The sequence below is a fragment of the Myotis yumanensis genome, unplaced genomic scaffold (assembly GCF_028538775.1).
Source record: "Myotis yumanensis isolate MYYU_CA2020_CCGP unplaced genomic scaffold, mMyoYum1.0.hap1 SCAF_7, whole genome shotgun sequence".
Classification (NCBI taxonomy): Eukaryota; Metazoa; Chordata; class Mammalia; order Chiroptera; family Vespertilionidae; genus Myotis; species Myotis yumanensis.
In genome coordinates, this window is record NW_027223758.1 from 72,009,456 (window position 1) to 72,029,573 (window position 20,118).

Genomic DNA, 20,118 nt, shown 5'->3' on the forward strand with positions numbered 1-20,118 from the left:
CTTGTTCACACTCCTATAATTTCTTGATCCTAGGTCCATTACTCATGAAGGTGGAAAGTCAATGGTGTTATTTGGATTCTGTGTGGGTACTGCATTTGTTACGTTGGGATACATCAATGATCTGAAGATGATAAATGGATTTTTAACAACTCTTAATGATAAAAGATTTTTCAAGATCATAGAAACTATTAGTCTAGGCATTGCTAAGTTTACAGGAAATTCTTGTTTTCTTAAAGTAAAATCATGGCAAATCTCAGTTGTCTTAAATATTCTTGTCCTGGAAGATTCTATTTGGTCTTCTAGCATGTAATTTCTAGAAGATATTAAATGGCAAATTTAGGATTGGGTTATGCTGACATTTAATAGTTACATAAATAATTCCTTGAAATCGGAACTCACTTTAGATTAGGAACCCATTGCCAGAACACTTTGCTTTTCATAAATATATTATCTTACTCTTCAAAATATATACAAAACAACTTGAAGTTTTCAGTTTTTTTAAAGAACCCCCCAAAATGAGTAACAGTATAATTAACACACTTTATTTATTTATTTATTTATTATTATTTTTTAAATTTTGTTTTATTGCTTAAAGTATTACAAAGAGTATTACATATGTCTCCTTCCCCCCCCAATTAACACACTTTTATAAAGTAGCGTATCTTTATTTAGCTCCCTTTATGCTATTATTTTTATCATTTATTGCTTATTTTGTTTTCAAATTACTTAAGTAATATAGTTTCTTTTGATAATATGGGCACATATAACACCAACGCCTGCCCAAAGCCCCCATTCAGACTTAGGTGTTTATCTTCTTAGTCGTTTTTCTTTGTTCATACGTATATTTAGCTTTGTTGTTTACTTGTTTAAATATTCTACATTCTACTTTGTAACTGATGTTTTTATTTAATATATTATGAAATTTTTTCTTTTAATTATTTTCCCACAACACAATTTTGGTGATCTGTCTGATATTCTTATTCTGTCTTATGGGTTGTTTTCAAATTTTCAGTACTTTAAGAAACTCTGAATATCCCTTTGCATTCATTGTAAATGTTGCCAGTTATTTCCTTAGGATCAATTCTGATGTACATTTTTAAAAGCATTTAATACACATTTTCAAAACCCCTGTAGATATTTTTTTTTAAATATATTTTATTGATTTTTTACAGAGAGGAAGGGAGAGAGATAGAGAGTTAGAAACATCGATGAGAGAGAAACATCAATCAGCCGCCTCCTGCACATCTCCCACTGGGGATGTGCCCGCAACCCAGGCACACGCCCTTGACCAGAATCGAACCCGGGACCCCTCAGTCCGCAGTCCGACGCTCTATCCACTGAGCCAAACCGACCTGTAGATATTTAAATTATGATTTAGTTTGTATTTCTGATTATTAATGAGTGAATTTTTTTCATATATCTTTATTTATTTTGCTTTTTTAAGAATTGTTCATGTTCTTTCTCCATTTTCTGTTGCTCTTTGTCTTTGTTTATTAATTTATAAGAATTGTTTGTTTACTTAAGAATATGGTGTATATATTTCCCCAGTATTGTTTTTGACTTTTTACTTATGGATGTGGGCTTTTGTATGTTTACTTTATTCCCAGAAGTTTTAAATTTTATAATAGTTAAATCTTTCCATCTTAAAACAGCTTTAAATAAATTTAAATGATTAAATTAATATGCTTAAATAGCCTTCATTCACCTGTTAACCATTACATCATATGAATATTTCTTTTATAGTTTCTTCATCCTGATAGCACCTAACAGAGTTCCTCTGGGTTTAATATCATCATTACTCTTCTCTTTTTAATTCAGTTGTTTTTATGTTTTTATTAATTTTAGAGAGAGAGAGAAAAACATCAATCGGCTGCCTCCTGCAAGACCCATACTGGGGATCAAGCCCACAACCCGGGCATGTGCCCTGACTGGGAATTGAATCAGCAACCTCTTTGTGCATGGGACAACTCTCAACCAACTGAGCCACACTGGCCAGGGCTAATTCAGTTTTTATTTTCATTAAAGTTATGCATTCAACATAACTTAAAGAGGCAAATTATTCTATTAGACTTATGAAAAATTGCATTTCCTAATTTACTCCCTGCTGGCCCCTGAGTTTTTCCACCCTCAGAAACAATTAATTACTTTAAACTTTTATGCTATTTCTTTTGGTATTTATAGCTATATCTAAAAAATGTTAATGGTTATAATTTTTTTTCAGTTTTAGATATTATCTGTTCTCACTATGTAAATGCCACATGTGCAACTTCCTGTCCTCCCATCTTCCCAAAATGCCACATATTACATCGGATTGGAGTAATGTTCAGTGTTTATTAGGACTTATGTAAATACTAAATTACAGCTTACTCATGTAGTACCCTTTAGTGCATAATTTTTATTTTCCCTGAAGCTAAAAATTAGCTTTTTATTTCATTGCTTATTTTTCTGTGTAGTTATTATAATTCAGCTCCAAAGTTTACCTTGGTTGCCTAAATCTCCTCTTGTGGCAGTCAAGCACATCAGTTTCATCTTCTCAGGGCCATCTCTCCTGGGACCTAACATGCTCCTCTCTGTTCAGGGCTCTTCTCACCTAGTACACAGTTGTCATCTGTTATCTCCCTTCCTTCATCATGCTGACAAGTTTCTTTCCTTCCCACTTGAATCCGATTTCCTTATTGGTGGATCCCATGTACTTCTTCTGGCAGCTTCCAGGAAAGGGTGAATGATAAGTGAATTTTGAAACTTTGAAATGTTTGTCGTCTACTCTCATTCTTGAGTAATAGTTTGGCTGGGTTTGAGATTCTAAATTAGAAATAATTTTCCCACAGAATTTTGAAGGGTTATTAGTTCATTGTCTTCTCACATCCACGGTTGTGGTTTAGAAGTTCAAAGCCCTGCCCTTCTGATTCTCAGTCTGTGTATGTGACTTTTTTTTTTCCTGTTTAGAAGCTTTGATATATCCTCTTTGTCCCAGTGCTGAGAAGTTTTACAATGAACTATTTTTTTGTATGGGATGCATTTAATTAGATACTAAGTAGTTTTTCCTATCTGAAATCTAAGTTCATCAGCTCTGGAGAATTTTCTTGGATTTTATCTTTCATTATTTTTTTATGCTTTGTTTTATCTTTGTGGAACTCCTGTTATTTGTATGTCAGATCTTCTGGATTGATCACCCGATTTTCTCTTTTTTCTCCATCTTATTATATTTTGCTATATTTTCTGATAGAATTCCTTTACTCTCTCTTCCAACTTTAACCCTAGGTTTTCTTTGTATAATTATATTTTTAATTTCCTAGAGCATTTTTTCTCTAAATTTTCAATTCTTATAACATTCTACTGGTATTTATTTCATAGGTGCAGTGTCTTCTTTCGTCTTTCTGAAATTTATCATGATAGATTTGTTTTTTCTTCCTATAGTTTTCTCCAAGTCAAAATTCTTTGTTGTTGTTTTATATCTCTTCCTTTTACATTAAAATTCTGGGTTTGTTTGTTTGTTTTTCTTTCTTTCAACACTTTTAAGTATTATTCCACTGTGTTCTGGCCCCCATAGTTTCTGATGAGAAGTTTTGCGGTCATTTAAGTCACTGTTCTCTTGTATGTAATGTGTTATTTTATTCTGTCTAGTGAGATTTTCTTTTGATTTTTGATTCACAGTTTGGCTGTGATGAGTGAAATTCATCCTGTACAGTTCACGGAGCCTCTTGAATGAATGTGTAAACGTATATCATCAAATTTGGGAGGATTTGAGTCTCTGTTTCTTCTATTTTGTTGTTCCTTTTGCCCCCACCTCTGGTTTCTTTGTAAGACTCCAATTACCTGAATGTTTGACCTTTTGATATTGTCCCACAGGTCCTTGTTCTGCTCCCACCCCCCAACCCCCCAGTCCTTTTTCTCTCTTGTTTTGATTTATCTGTCTTCAGGTTCTGCTTCTTTGTTATTTCTTTCATGCTTATTAAGCCCATCCAATGCTTTCTTTATTATACAAATTATATTTTAGTTCTAAGAGTTTAATTTGTTTCTTAGTTTGATGTTTCTCTGCTGTGATCTCCTATCTTTTTGTTTATTGCATACATTCCTTCACTTTATTGAGCATAATTATAACAGCTGTTATGAAGTTCTTATCTGATAATTGTAACTTTTTGGATTTGACACCTGTTGGTTGGATTTTTTGCTCTTGAGAATGGGTCACATTTTTCCTGTTTCTTCATATGCTACATAATTTTGGATTTTTCCATGGACATTGTGAATATTTTGTTGTGGAGATTCAGGATTCTGTTATTTGCCGTGAAGATGATGGTTTTTATTTGGAGGTATTATATGAGATGTGACTCAAAATGCAAATTCTGTCAGTGTCTCTAGTAGATAACAGCTCCAGTCTCAGCTCAGAGGACTCTCAGTCTGCCCCAAGCATGTGTGAATCAGAGGCCAGCCAGAGACTTGAGTAGAGTTTATAGCCAGAGTTTGGGGTACACCTCTCTGTCTTTCTACATTCTAGAGTTGTCTTCTCACCCTCTGGCAGTCCTGATTGCCCGATTCTCTTTCCCCTCATGCCTCTGGTTAGAAACACAGTGCCTTTTTATCAGATTTGTAGTTGCCCTGCGTCTTTGCCACCATAACTGTGTGGCTTTTCCTCTGCTCAAAACCACAAGTTTCTGTTGCTCTCCAAAATCTGCCTGCTTTCCTTAACTCTCCAGGGCCCTCAGAGAAATTTCTCTGTTCATTTGTTTTGTTTTCTGTATTTCATCTGGACTTTGTGGTTGTTATTTGCTGAGAATTGGTGTGTTAGGACCTTGCCCCTCCATACCAGAAGCAGAGCCTCTGTGTTTCAGATCTTAGCCATCAGTTGGTGCGCACTGTTGAGCTGCCTGGAAGCTCTGGGTATGTGGGCTAGGAATGCTGGTTCTGGGTCACCCCCTGCATCTGTAAACACTAGTCATCTAGATGGACCATTTCATTGGGGAATCTCCAGTGTCAGTATTTTTGGATGTTTCCTTCCTTTCCCTAGCCTAAAGGCTGGGAACTTGATTGTACTTGGAGCTGATTGTAGGGAAGCAGGGTGGAGAGATAGGGAGATCGCACTCTCTCTTCCCTTTTTTCAGTCTAATACTTCTACCTTTAACTGTGATTAGGGTAGAAAAGGGTATGGTTCTTCTGTTTTACCCTCTCAGGGCAGGGATGTGTGATCTGTAGGGCTGATACTCAACCATTTCCCCTGGTTTTTAGACTCCTTGCATACCCATTTTTAGGAGTATCTGATGCCATCAATGCTTGATCCCTTTGGGTATTTTGCAGTATTAAATCAGGTTTTTTCTCACCTGGCATTCTGCTTTCTTTAAATTAAATACCATTTAGCTGACTTTCCATCTTCTAGAATTTAGTTATAATTTCTCCTGTTCTGTTTGGGGTTTATTTGGGGGAATGTATTATGCATATAAAAATAAACAACCTTTAGCTATCATTTTACTAGAAGTTTGGGAAGATAAAAGGATAAAATATGCATGTTAATTCATAATCTTTAACTGGATTTCTTCTTTTTTGATATGTCAGTCTGCAATCCTTCTGTAATTTTGATAAGTGGTATATAATGGGCATCTAACCTAGTTTACTTCTAAATATGTCTAATTTTCTATTTATTAAATAGTCCACGTTTCCCCCCTATTCATCTAAAACACTATCCATAAAATATACTGAGCTATTATATATGCTGGGTATATCCCTAACCTTTCTGTTCTTTTGATCAATAGTTTTAGTTCTTTCTCATATATTATTGCAGATGAACTTCAGAATTATTCTTTTTTAGTCTATCCTTGACTACTTCAGTCTCCCACTATTAAAAAATTATGTGTGTGTGTTGTGTGTGTGTGTGTACACACATTTACACATCTGTATTTATCTCTATATACATATATCCATTTATTGGGATTTTGATTGGCTTTTACACATTTAGTAGAGTAGGATTGACATCTTTACAGAATTGAAGAACATAATGTTGACTACACTTATTCAGGTCTTTTATATACACTGTTGATTTAATAAATATTTATGAAGTGCCTACCTTGTGCTAGAACCTCTGTAGGTGTTAGGGACATGGTGAACAAACCAACATAGCTCCTAGTGTCATATTGCCAAATCCTTCATATTTCTTACTAATTTTCATGCTAAGTGTTTTATATGTTTATGGCTGTTGTGAATGGGTGATTTTTCACTCTTTATGTTTTCCAGCTGTTTATTGCTGGGAGACAAGAAAGTCATTCATTTTCCTTTAGGCCTTGTGAGAACATTTTCTGTTGTGCCAAAATGTGTCCCTCCACCCCTTCCTCCTCCCCAAACAAAGTGCACAGAGGTTTCCCAGAGTGCCACCTGCTTCTCATTGATATTTGACAATGACTCAGAATTACAGTTTCATGAACCACATCAACTCCTAGGGATTTTGTTCACAATACAGTTGATGCAGAGGGTTAATTGCTGCACTGATGTTTGGTGTGGGGAATTTTATGATGTCTGATTTCTTCATTCAGACTTACTCGCCCTCAAGTTTTCTTTGTTTTTGAGCCTCATTGCTTCTCCAGCTGTCAGTTTGGTTTTGTTCCCATTTAATTTCATGCCATACTCTCATCCAGGGTGAGGGCATAGCCAAAGGATTTGGCGCAGAAGTGAGGGGATGAGGAACAATTGGGAAAAACTCTAATAATTGAATTTTTATTTTAGTTTAGTTTTGTGTTCTTCGAGAGCACTCCCTCAAAACTGAACAAGTGATGGAAATGAGAATTAATGTTCCAATCATCCTGCACAATTTCTAAAACCATTGTTAAGTCATAGCTGGCAGAACGGTATCTAATTTTATGGAAATAACTTTCCTTGAGTGATGGCCAAACTATGTCATCACATTCATTGACTTCTCCCAAGGCTATGCTAACTCCCTGCCTCACTCAGATCCGTGGGCATCTCGCTCCTCTCTGATGGCTGCGGGTGTCTTGTCAAAGAACATTGAGTCCTCTGTGCCTGTGGTGTTAATTGTTGGCATGTGTGATGGTGGGGGTGGTAGCTGCTATTGTTTCATTGTGTCAGCCCTGTCTCCTGCCTCCAAATCCTCTGCTTCTTCCACACATCACATACATGGCCCAACTGCTTTGGGAACCCACCCAGGCCAGATCCTCGCTGCATTGATTTATCAAAATCATTTTGATACATACAGTTTCTTTTTTCATTTTATACCAGAACTACAAGTTTCCTAAGTTTACTGGTGTCTCTTATTTAACTTTCTCTTCTAAGTTTTTAGGAAAATCTTTCTGTTCTGCTGCATTGAAATGTAGGGCGCAATATGAAGGCCACACAGCAAACTGGTTAAGAGTGTGGACTTTGATTGAATCAGATGGATCTGAGTTAGCTCACTTACCAGCTAGGTAATAGCAAGTTATTTGACTGTATGGATTTTTGTTATTTTTGAAATTTCCTCAAGTGTAAAATGGGAATGGTAACAGTAAAACTACCTCAGAGGATTATTGTGAGAGTTAAATGTGATGGTGCATGTAAAGCATGTATCACAGTGCCTGGCACAGAGCTTGACACTTTGGTTGCTGCTAATATTGTTGCTGTGGCTGTTATAATAATAACTAGAGGCCCGGTGCATGAAATTCGTGCACGGGCGGGGGGGGGGGTCCCCCTCAGCCCAGCCTGCACCCTCTCCAATCCAGGACACCTCGGAAGATGTCCGACTGCAGTTGGAGATCCCTCTCACAATCCAGGACTGCTGGCTCCCAACCGCTCGCCTGCCTGCCTGCCTGCCTGCCTGCCTGATTGCTCCTAACCGCTTCTGCCTGCCAGCCTGATCACCCCCTAACCACTCCCCTGCCAGCCTGATCGACACCTAACGGCTCCCCTGCCGGCCCGATTGCCCCTAACTGCCCTCCCCTGCTGGCCTGGTCATCCCTAACTGTCCTCTCCTGCAGGCCTTGCCCCCCCACCTGCCCTCCCCTACAGGCCTGGTCACCCCCAACTGCCATCCCCTGTAGGCTAGGTCCCCCCCAACTGCCCTCCCATGCAGGCCTGGTTCTTACCAGCTGCCCTCCCCTGCAGGTCTGATTGCCCCTAACTGCCCTCCCCTGCAGGCCTGATTGCCCCTAACTGCCCTCCCCTGCTGGCCTGATCGCCCACAACTGCCCTCCCCTGCCAGCCATCTGTGACCACATGGGGCGGCCATCTTGTGTGTTGGAGTGATGGCCAAATTGCATGTTACCTCTTTATTATATAGGATGATAATTTTATTTAATTGCTTCATAGTTTTATAGAATTTAGAATGTAACTCTTTTATAAGATCGTCATGACAATCCTGTCATTACCACTCATTTTATTTGCTACTGTAGTTTCAAATATTATTCCTAAGTTTGGTACATTAAAAAAAAAAAAAAAGAAAGTCTACACCTGTAATTCCAGATATGGGTGCACTGCAGCTTTGTAAAAGGAAGACATATGTTCGGACTTGGTTCTTTGCTGTGCTACATGTCCCTTAGAGTCTGAGTTGGTTTGGTTTCTTTACATGGATTTCCTTGGGTGATTTCTTTACGTGGAATTTCCTTTTCCTCAAGGAAGTCAGGATTGTGTTGCCACATTTAGTTGTCTAGAGTCATTCCCACACAGAGTTATCTGCCCCTAGACTGTCTATTCTTATTCTCTTGTCAGTTATTTATCTGAATTTTTAGAGGCCAGATTTCCCAAGTTCTGGCTACTGATAAGATTTTCATCAGGATTCATGTTCTTGACTGTTGTTGGGTTTAGGATGACTTGGTCCTCTTCTCACAAGGTTCTGTTACTTCTACTTTACCAACCAATTCATGCTCGGAGGTCAAATTGGGTCCAGGGCAACATTCCCTTGTTAATTCATGTGTTGGCAGGGGTAATTAAGAAAAGAATAAGACTAAGCAGCTGTCCAGGTTGCTACAATATTTTAATGCTCTATTAATTACATTATTTCATCATAAAGGTACCGTCTGTGTTTTCTAATTGGGTAGACAGATAGTAATATGATCCCATAGTGTTTCATTCTTATTCTCTTTCCTTTTCCCCTCTCCTCCACCATGCTTTCCACCTTTATTTCTTAACTTCCACACAGGTATATGCCTTCTTAAGGATATTCAGCTTTACTTCCTCACTTTATTTTGCTTTAAAAATTCTTTAGTTCTCCCCACCCCTGACATAGTACAAAATATTTTCTGTGAGTTCTCCCTACTTGCTTGGTAATATACTGCCCAGAAGACCTTGGTTTCCGCTGTGAGCCTGGAGGGTTTGCTGTGCACCTCTAAAGTGCTGAGTAACTGTTAGGTTAGAGACGACCAGCCCAGACATCAAGGGACTGCCTGTCATTATAGTCTTCCCATTTTCAGTTTCCCGGAAAGCAGCGAGGGACTGATTTGAACTCTGATTCCTTTTATGAGCACAACTGAAAGCAGGTGGTTGAGGCTTTTATTTGCTTTTCTGGGTCTTATGATCACATTCAGTGCAAGTTAAAACTGGGAAATGACTTGAGAATAAGTTATTTGGGCAGTGGGAATTGATATTTTTTTATGTTTACAATTCTCCTAGTCCTCCTTAGTTTGTGGCTGGTTTTTTTGTGTTTTTTTTGGTTTGGGTTTTGTTTGTTTTGAGGGGCAACACTTTGCAATGCAGGTTTAGATGTCTGCCCTGCTGCATATGTAGAGGTTGGGGATTCTTCTAGACTGTGGACATTTGGTCCATATTTGGAAGTGAGGGATTTAAGGCCATCGGTCAACAGCTTCTTGCATTGTTTGCTGTTCTCCATTGAAGTCATGATTAACACCTGGGCTTTCGTTCGTTTGGGTCCCCTCAGATACACCTATGAGCGAATTGATGGGCGAGTACGGGGAAACCTGCGCCAGGCAGCCATCGACCGGTTCTGTAAGCCAGACTCAGACCGCTTTGTCTTTCTTCTGTGCACCAGAGCGGGAGGCCTGGGGATCAATCTCACAGCCGCTGATACCTGCATCATATTTGATTCAGACTGGAACCCTCAAAATGACTTGCAGGTAACCATTAGGATGATTGCTGTTTGCCTTAGCCACCCCGAACCCAAGAACATTATGGCATGGCCTGGCTTGGCTATAGAGTGTCTGCCATGTTCCATGCTATGATGTCAGCCAGAGGGCAGGCTTAAGGCCTCGACCTGGGGGAACTGAATGAAAAGTAAATGCTGGCCCTTCCTACTAATCAGAGAATTGTTTTTTCCTTTTACTTTAAATTAAATGATATTTCATAGCGTGTAGCCTCCAAATAGAGAATTGAACTACTTTATTATTATCATCATCAGACATAAAGAAAATTATTAAGCTTGACTAATCCTCAGTTCTGGCATTTTCACTCGGCTTGTTTGTTAGATGGTCATATGTCATATTCCACTAGGGAAATAACACAGGGGTGGGAAAGCTCCACGGTGTGTCAGGGTTCACAGGCATCCTCACTAGCTCATTTGTTCTGCACTTAATGCAGAGTTTATATATGCCCTTTTAAGTGGATTTATAGGTTGTATTTTCTAGTGTTAACCAAGTTAAATAATGGTGACTTTAAAGGATGATTTACAAAGATTGAAGTTAGTCGAAGATTGAAGTTCATACATTTAAAAAGTAAGCAAAGACAAGCAAGAAAATGACAGAGCTAACACTTCCAGTTTAGAGTTCTTCATCAACCCTGTTTGAAACAGTGACCAGATTAGACAGTAAATTAGCCAAAGAGATTCTAGCTTTTCAAGAACATTTAGAATATAGATTTACATTATTATTAACGATGAATTTATCCTAAGTGTATCTTGGTGTATTTTCTAATACTCGGAGTGTGAGTGTAGGGTCGGGAGAGTAGTGGCTGCCTCACAACCTTTTCATGGCACAGTGATTGATAAAAGAAGTTTGGAGGCTGCTTCTTCACAAAACTGAAGAGGTATCCCAGGGGATTCCAAAAGGGAAGGGAGGCCAGGAGGGAGAGCCAAGCTGATGCCTGTTGGGCCTTCTTCCATGGCCACCACTTCACACAGAGCATTCTGCTTTGTCCTTTTCATTTAATGAGTTTCCAGGCAACATTTTATTTGAAGAAAGCAGTCTACTAGTTAAACAACCAGTCCTTTAAATTATTAAATTGATGACAATTGGCTAAAACTCAGAGAGAAAAGTCATTATAAAACAAATTGTGTGGCACTGTTTTCAGTAAACAAGGAAAAATATATGAGTTGCAAAGAGCAATACTATTACAAACAAATAAAACAGGATAAGGGGATAAGAGTGATGAGGGTTGGATGCCCTGGTTTAGAAAGTGGTCTAGGAAGGTTCCTTTAAGAAGGTAATCTGAGCAGAGACTTCAATGATGAGGAAGGATATTAAATTACAAGGTCAGAAGGAAAAATGTTCCAGACAGAGGAATAAAAAGTATACCCACTTAGGGTGGGAGTGAACATAGGTGGCACCCCTGAAGCAGGTGGGCCAGGCCCTTACTGTACAGTCTCAATCCCAAATAAAGTGAGTCAGGTTTCTTTGAGTTCTCTCCTGCCTCTCTTGTCAGTGCCCTCTCTTTTTCACTCCCTGCTCCTTTTTTTCTGCTGCCCCAAAGCATCCTTTTCCATTTCCCATGCTGTCAATTCCTCTCCTTCCTATTCTCGGCCAGCTCTTGACTGACTTATTGACACATTTATTGAGCCCAAATGTAGGCCTGCAAAAGGAAGAGCCGTTCCCAGTACTCCCTGGCTCATGCTGCCAAGAGCCTAATTCCTCTTTTGCATGAGTATGTGACCTGTGGAGGCAGACTTTTCGATTGGCAGGAGCAATGTGAAATTGCTAGACTTGAAATAAAATACTTGTGTGTGGACACTGGGCTGCAGTATTATACCAGCATGCTAAAAGTGGTTGGGTTCCAATAGCACTGTGGCAATTTCTTTAACCTCTCTGATTATGCAGTTTTTACATCAAATAATAAGTAGTATTTTTAAGTATTAAAGAAAATCTGCTTTTTAAATGTAATAGAGCTAATGACTTGAAATAGTAGTATAAAGGTCAAGAAAGGATATAGCACTATGTTTGGTTCTTTGTACCAACTATTTTATTTTCACATGATTGTAAAGGCTTAGTGAAAGGTTTTGCCAAGTTCCTGACTTGAAAGTGACAATAGTCAATTAAAGGCCTGAATCAATTTAAAATCTCACTGCTTGGGCAACTAAGCCACTCCCCCTTTCTTCCCTTTGCAGTCACTGGGATCTGAATGTCACTACTTTTTTTTGTAGGCCTTTGTTCACCTCAAATATATTAAAAACTAAAGAACTAACGGTGGGCCTGCAAATTGTGCAGGAGCACATCAGAGCTCTATAATTTTTCCTGTGTGGGGGTGGCACCGCTGCTCCCACTTGCCTAACTACTCCAGGGTTCTGTATATATATCTTTGCTGATGGATCTTATTTGAACTTCATCTCTGTTGCTGCCCTAGTTCTCGCTCTACCACATGTTTTTGTATGTGAGTTTGAAAAATTAGGAATATCTGATTAACTGTTGGATTTTTTACTGTAAAATGATGAGTCTCTAAATGTGACAGGACTCATCTTGTTATCTTTCAGGTAAGTCATCTTGGTAGAGCATATGTTTACCTCCTGGTATCATTTAGCTGCCTGTGGCAGTGGTCCCCAAACAGGTTTGCTTTTCTCAGTTAATGAGAAGTCCAGAGATGTGTAGTCAGGACTAGTGGGGTGGCTTCATAGTGTCATCAGAGTCCCAGGTTCCTTCTGTCTTTCTGCTCCTCCATCCTCAGTGAATGTGGTTTACATCCTCTTGGTTCCCAGATGGATACTTCATGTCCCAGGGCAGGAAGGTGTGGTGCTTTTTTCAGGAAGCAGTACCTTCCCAGATATCTCCAGTACACTTCTGCTACATCTCACTGTCTAGACCTGTGTTACCTTGCCATCCCCGGGAGGCTGGAAGTGGTTTCATGTGGACATGTTGCTGCCCTTTGCAAGAATCAGGGTTCTCGTAATGAGGAAGAAAGGAAATGTGGATACCAAAGAGGTAACTAACAGTGTCTGCAGTGCTCCTCTTATTAGACCTTTGCTCAGAACCTTTCTTAAACTTCCTCCTGTAATTTACTCTCAACACTAGATGAGCCAGAAAAAGAAAAATCAGTGTAAATTCTATGGCCACATATTGTTGCTGCTTTATAGATTCCATAAACTGTATTACTTATCTTGATTCCTTTCTTTACCAGAGTTATCCATCAAACCTTCCCCTGATACTAAAGATACAGAAAGAAGTTGTGGCAACTAATTGTAATAGTCAAAGACTAAACGGCTTAGTTGTCCAGTAATAGAAGACTGATTGACTAAGCCATATATAAAAGAATGAGGACTATGTTTGCAGACCCCTAAATATAGTGTTGGGTGAAAAAAATAAGGTGGAAAAGTATGCATAGTATGCTAGCATTTATCTAAAAAGGCTGTCTCTTCCTCCCCCTGCCCCATGGAAAGATAAAACAAAAGCTTTATTTTTATTTTTAAATATTTTTATTGATTTCAGAGAGGAAGGGAGAGAGAGAGAGAGATAGAAACATCAGTGATGATAGAGAATCATTGATCAGCTGCCTCCTGCACCCCCTCCTGGGGATTGAACCCGCAACCCGGACATGTGCCCTTGACTGGAATCAAACCCGGGACACTTCAGTCCGCAGGCTGACGCTCTATCCACTGAGCCAAACCGGTTAGGGCACAAAACTTTTTTAAATGGTTACCTATGGGGGGAGTGAGGAAATAGGATGGAAGTGACAGGGATAGAAGCTAGTTTTTCCAAATATGCCATTTTGCATTTAAAAAATATTTTTATTGACTTCAGAGAGAGGAAGGGAGAAGGAGAGAGAAGTAGAAACATCAGTCGGCTGCCTCCTGCATGCCCCCCAGCAGGGATTGAGCTCATATGCCCTGACTGGGAATCGAACTTTGACCTCCTGGTTCATGAGTTGATGCTCAACCACTGAGCCACAACAGCCGGGTGCCTTATTGCATTTTTGACTTTGAAACCATCCTAAGTATTTTATAGCATTATAAAACAAAATTAATTTTTTAAATGTATCTTTTTTGTTAAAAGTATTACAGATGTCTCCTTTTTTCCCCCTTTGACACCCTCTACCCCATGGCTGCCCCCTACCCAGGCCTTCACTGCACTATTATCTGTGTCCATGAGTTATGCATATATGCATATAAGTTCTTTGGTTAATCACTTCCTGCCCCACTCCCTCTGAGATTCATCAGTCTGTTAAAAAAAAAACACTTTACTTTGAGATCATTTTAAACATGTTGCAAAATAAGTGCAGAGTTCTAGGACCCTTCACCCAGCTTCCCTTAATGTTAATATTTTATACTAGAGGCCCGATGTATGAAAATTCATGCAAGAGTAGGCCTTCCTTCCCCTGGCTGCCAGCACCGGCTTCCCTCTGGCACCCAGGACCCGGGCTTTCCTCTGGCCACAGGCAGGCACCCAGGACCCAGGCTTTACTCTGGCCCAGCTTTGTCCGGAAGGATGTCCAGTCTAATTAGCATATTACTCTTTTATTATTATAGATAACCATAATGCAATTATTGAAACCAGAAAATTATCATTGATGCAATACTTTATCACAGACTTTCTTCATATTCCTTCAGTTTCCCACAAATGTTTTTCTTGTGGTCTGAGATTCAATCTAGGATCTCACATTTCCTTTAAAAGTCATGATTCTTTTGCCTATTCCAATCTGTAATAGCTTCCGTCTTTCCTTATTTTTCATGACCTTGACACTTCTGAAGAGTACTGACCAGCTGTTTTCTAGAACTCAATTTGTGTTTGCTTGATGTTTTCTTATCAGATTTTTGAAGTTATGCATTTTGGACAAGAATATCATAGAAGTGATGTTATGACCTTTTCTGTGTATCATATCATGGGGCATATGAGGTCAATACCTTACTCGTGATGTTAATCTTGATTACTTGGTTGAGTGGGTTCTGCCTGGTTTCTCCACTGTTAAGTAACTCTTTTTACCTTTAAAATTAATCATCTTGGGAGGAGATATTCTGAGACTTTAACCTGTTTCTCATCATACTTTTGCCTATTTTAGCATTCATCAATGGTTCTTGCCTTCATTAATTATTATTATGGTGTTTGGCTAAGAGTAATTTTCTGTTTCAGTCGCTCCTTCTGCAGATATTAATTGGAATTCTACTATAAAGAACAGTTGACCTTTGCCCACCATTTATTTACTTGTCAGTATGGACTCAATAATATTTATTTTATGGGTTTTTAATTCACTAGAGGCCTGGTACACGAATTCATGCACGGGTGGGGTCCCTCTGGGTGGCCTGCAGGGATCGGGCTGAAACCCACAGTCCAACGCTGCCTGCAGCTCCCACTCATCCCGGCCCCACTGTGCCTGCCGCTGGCTCGTGCTCAATCAGTCCTGATCAGGAGAGGCTCGGGTGACGCAGCAGCACTCACCAGCCATGAGCTCTGCTTCTGGCACCCTTTCAAGGGGAGTGGCCTGCGGGATCAAGCTGAAACCAGCTCTCCGACATCCCCCAAGGGGTCCTGGATTGCAAGAGGGCGCAGGCCAGGCTAACGGACCCCACTGGTGCATAATTGGGCCAGGGAGGGACCGCAGGAGAGCTCCAGAGCATGTCCAGCCTATCTCTCTCAATCCTGATCTGCTGGACCCCAGCAGCAAGCTAGCCTACCGGTCAGAGCATCTGCCCCCTGGTGGTCAGTGCACATCATGAGTGGTCCACTAGTCAACTGTCTCCCCGCTGGTGGTTGGTGCACATCATAGCGAGCAGTTGAGCAGCCTTAGCATATCATTAGCATATTACACTTTGATTGGTTATTTGGTTCTGCCGTTTGGTCTATTTGCATATTATCCTTTTATTATATAGGATTACTCTCATTACTTAATTTGTTGTTCAGATTTGGTCATTTGTAGGTCCTTCGCGTTGATTCCTGTGTTGTGTGACAGGCTGCCATCAGTTTTTGAGCACTTCCTTCCTTTCTAGGACCATGAGGTGTTCAGGTTCATGTCCCATTATTCTTGGTTTAGCCATGGAATTGGCCGTTTCTCCATCGATCCCTCGTTCCTTTTATTTGAGGATGGCATTTAAAAACTAAGATTTGGTACTAGGTATGCCCATTGCTACTGGAGTATTATTGCTTCTAGACTCTCTGAGCAGACAGAGTTAGGAAATGTATATATATATATATATATATATATATATATATATATATATATATATATATATATACTAACACAAATGCTCATACCACACATCTCTATTTATTCCATTTCTGTCCATCCATAGTGAGATTTCTGATTCCAGACCAACCCCACAGAATTCTTTCTAGCCTTTCCCACTTCCTTATTTGTAACTCCTTTCCCTGGCTGTGAGACGCCTGGATCTGTTTATCATAACAAAGTATATTTATTCATTTGTTCAATCCTAATATACACATAAGTATACTAATTTCAGAATTACTAACCCATATTCTGTGAAAAGTAAATTTACCAACCTGCAATATTGGACTACATAGTGGTTTTTTGGTTATTAGTCTTATAGTATACAATCAAAATATCGTTTTCCAAAGTTACTGGGTCTAGTTTTTTTTATTCCCCACCCCCTTCATTGTGATTAAATTAATGTAGGGAAAAATTTATTTTTAAAATTCTAAAGCAAAACAAAACAGTTGAATCTGGCTGTATATCAAGTAAACAGCAGGAACTCAAGAGAGAAATTATTTCTAATGCCTATATTTAATATTTTTTACATTGTCATTTTGATATGATCTCAGTTTGTGATTCCTGTATATCCTTTATCCAGATTCACCAACTGTTTACATTTTGCCACATTGACTCTATTATTTTTGCCCTTTTTAACCCCTCCTCTGTGTCTCTGAGTGCATTCATGGTATGCGCATGCACACATGCACACATGCACACACCATTTTTGTCTGAACCATTTGAGTGTAAGTTGCCCCCTAAGCACTTTAGTGCAGCAGTTGCCAACCTTTCAGACCTCACGGACCAGCAGTGGTCCACAGACCACCAGTTGGTGACCGCTGCTTTAGTGTGTGTTTCCTAAGTGCCAGGACATTCTCTTATATAAACACAGTTCAGTTCTCAGAATCAGGAAATGAGAATACCGTCTCCAATCCATAGTCCTTATTCAAATTCTGTCATTTCTCTCAACATTCGTTATAGCTATTATTCCCCCTAAGATCCAGTCCAGGATCACCCATTACATAAAGTTCTCCTCTCTCTAGCCTCCTTTAACTTGAGTCAGTTCATCGATATTTCTTTTCCTTTTATGACTTTGATGTTTTTGAAAAGTATAGGCCAGACATTTTATAGACTGTCCCTCAGTTTCTGTTTGTGTCTCCTCAGGATTGATTCAGGTTTAGTAATACTACTACTGAAGTAATATGTCCTTGTCAACATATCATAAGAGGAACATATGATGTCTGTTTGTCTGATAACAGACTTTGGTCTCTTAGTTAAGTGGCACCTGCCAGACTTCTCTACTATAAGTTGCTATTTTTTCCCTTTGAAATTAATGAGCAATTTTGGATAGATAGTTTGAAACTATGTAAATATCCGGTTCCTCATCAACATTTTACACATTGATTTTAGTGTCCATTGATTATTTTTGCCTGAATCAGTCATCATTATGATGGTTGCAAGGTGGTGATTTTCTGTCACCCTACAGTTTGTTGGCTACTACTGTAAAAAAGTTTTCCCTTTTCTCCCATTTATTTATGTCAGTATGTACTCATGAATTCTTTTTATTCAGTGGGTTATATTCCATTGCTATCTTTATTTCTTTTGATGTTCAAATAGTCCTAGACTTAGCCAGTGGCAGCCTCCTCAAGTTTCGAGTGTTATTTTAATATGTCTCCATCATTGTGTGAGTACTTCCTTGCATCCTGGCACAGTAATATGTTTTAGGCTCATCTTATACTTTGTCTGCCCCAGCCCTCCAATTAGCCATTTCTCTAACATGACTTTGTTCTGTCTTATGAACAATGGAATTCAGAAACCAAGATCAGAGAGTCAGTTGTATTCTTTGCCACTGGAATGCTATTGCTTCTAGACCCTCTCAGTGAACATAGCTGGAATACATACACACAGAATATAAATATGCATATATATATATAACATGCCTTCATATGTATATGTGTATATGAACAAGTGTATACATAAACTTAATTATGAATATCCACATCTATTACATGTGTGTATATACACATGTGCACACCTAACCATGAGTTAACACTGATAACCTCCAACCCATTCTAACACCACAGTCATTCTAGTTTTCCTCTTTTCCATATTTGTAATTTCCTTTTTCAACTCTCAGTATATGTACTAATTTGCTCAATCCTAGATTACACAGAAAGTAGTTTCAAAACTGCTAACCCTACCACTGTGAAAAAGAAACCTACCTGCAAGTGGGTATTTAAAACACTGTGATTTAACTGTATATATGTAGTGAGATATAACCCTAAATGGGTGAAAACAAAAATCTTACATGTTTTTCAGTAATTATGTTTTGGTGAGATTATAATGGTACTGTTTTTCTGAGACTGTTTATATATATATATATATATATATATAGTGGGATAAATCAAATGAGTGACGACATTGTTGTGGTTAACAACTAAGCTTTTAAACATGGTTGAAGAGATACAGATACGTGGTTAATGAATGTAAAATATTGTTATGATCTCATGACGTGTTTTGTCTTGTATGTGCAATGGCTATATGTACTGTACACACACACACAAACACTTCCGTTTTTGCCCATTTAATAGGCTAGAAACAATGACAACCAGTAGCAGTGAGCACCTCTAGAGCATCCAGGCTGTTGTCTCCAACTACCATTTCCTATCAAAGAAACTAGGACGCCTTGAAACATACAAACACAAACACAGACATACCCATATCTTTTTTCTTTATCTGTATGTGTATGTATGTATGCATGCACACATGTGCATGCATGCGCGCACACACACACACACACACAGACTTTAACCATGAGCTCATCCTGATACCTCCTACTCCATTCTAATACCAGAGTCTATTCTATTCTCCCTCCTTTTTATATTTGACTGGATCATGTCAGAAAAACTCAGGAGCCAACTTGAAAATGTTCTCACAGGCCATTTTTGAACAGCAATAGAAATAATAACAGCAGTGCAATAAAACATAGGACATGTATGTAAATGTAACCTCATTGTGCTTCTTAAACCAAATAGTAAAAATCTTCCTTAGTCGCTTTTGGTGGATATTATTTTGGAAACTGATTAAATAAAGAGAAAGAATTAAACATTTAGCTTGTCTCTCCTGTATGAACTGTGTCATCAGGGTAACCAAAAATTTGATAAGGGGAATTATAATCCTAATGAAACAATTGATCTAGACAGTGATCATCAATTCAGAATAAAGACAACCAGACATCATGTGCCTCTTGATGGAAATTCAGCACTATCTATGAAATACACTTGCCAAAAATGAAATCTTTGCCTGCTTAAGTCTCAAGATATAACTTCCACTTTAGAGGAGATACAAGGAGCAGGGGCACTTATTCTCAGACACAGCCAGAATGAAGACGGCAAAATGTAGACTGTCTTAAACTATAAGACAGATACCTGGTTTCTTAAAAAAAAAAAAAAACATATGAAAAAAGAGATCAAAGGCAGGGAGTATTTATAGATTAAGAGACTTGAGACATATCAACCAGTTACAGTGTAATGTCTTTCCTTGGATCCTGATCCAAACAAGCGAGCTTTAACAAGTATGTATGAGATAAGCAGGGAAATTGGAAGAAACTGAGTATTAATTTTTTGAAATATGGCAATGACAATATGTTTTACAAGAGTTCTTATCTTTAGAAATACATATTGAAATGTGTAAGGATGAAACAATACGGTGCCTAGGACTTGCTTCCTAATGATCTTGGCGGGTAGAGGCATAATAGATGAAGCAGGATTGTCTATACGAGGTTATTATACTTTACTTTTGTGTGTGTGGAATTTGCTGTAGTAAAATTAAAAAGTGGTGCTGCCAACTCTGAGGCAT

The 20,118-nt window shown here is 38.7% G+C and overlaps 1 protein-coding gene across 3 annotated transcripts in view; it reads left to right on the plus strand.

The window, feature by feature from the left end:
- CHD6 (chromodomain helicase DNA binding protein 6) overlaps positions 1 to 20,118 on the plus strand; it is a 178,978-nt gene that overhangs the window by 99,559 nt on the left and 59,301 nt on the right. For all 3 annotated transcript variants that reach the window (XM_070420947.1, XM_070420949.1, XM_070420948.1), the window contains exon 17: positions 9,845 to 10,040. In XM_070420947.1, coding sequence (XP_070277048.1) covers positions 9,845 to 10,040 — 196 coding nt within the window. The remainder of the gene's footprint in view (positions 1 to 9,844; positions 10,041 to 20,118) is intronic.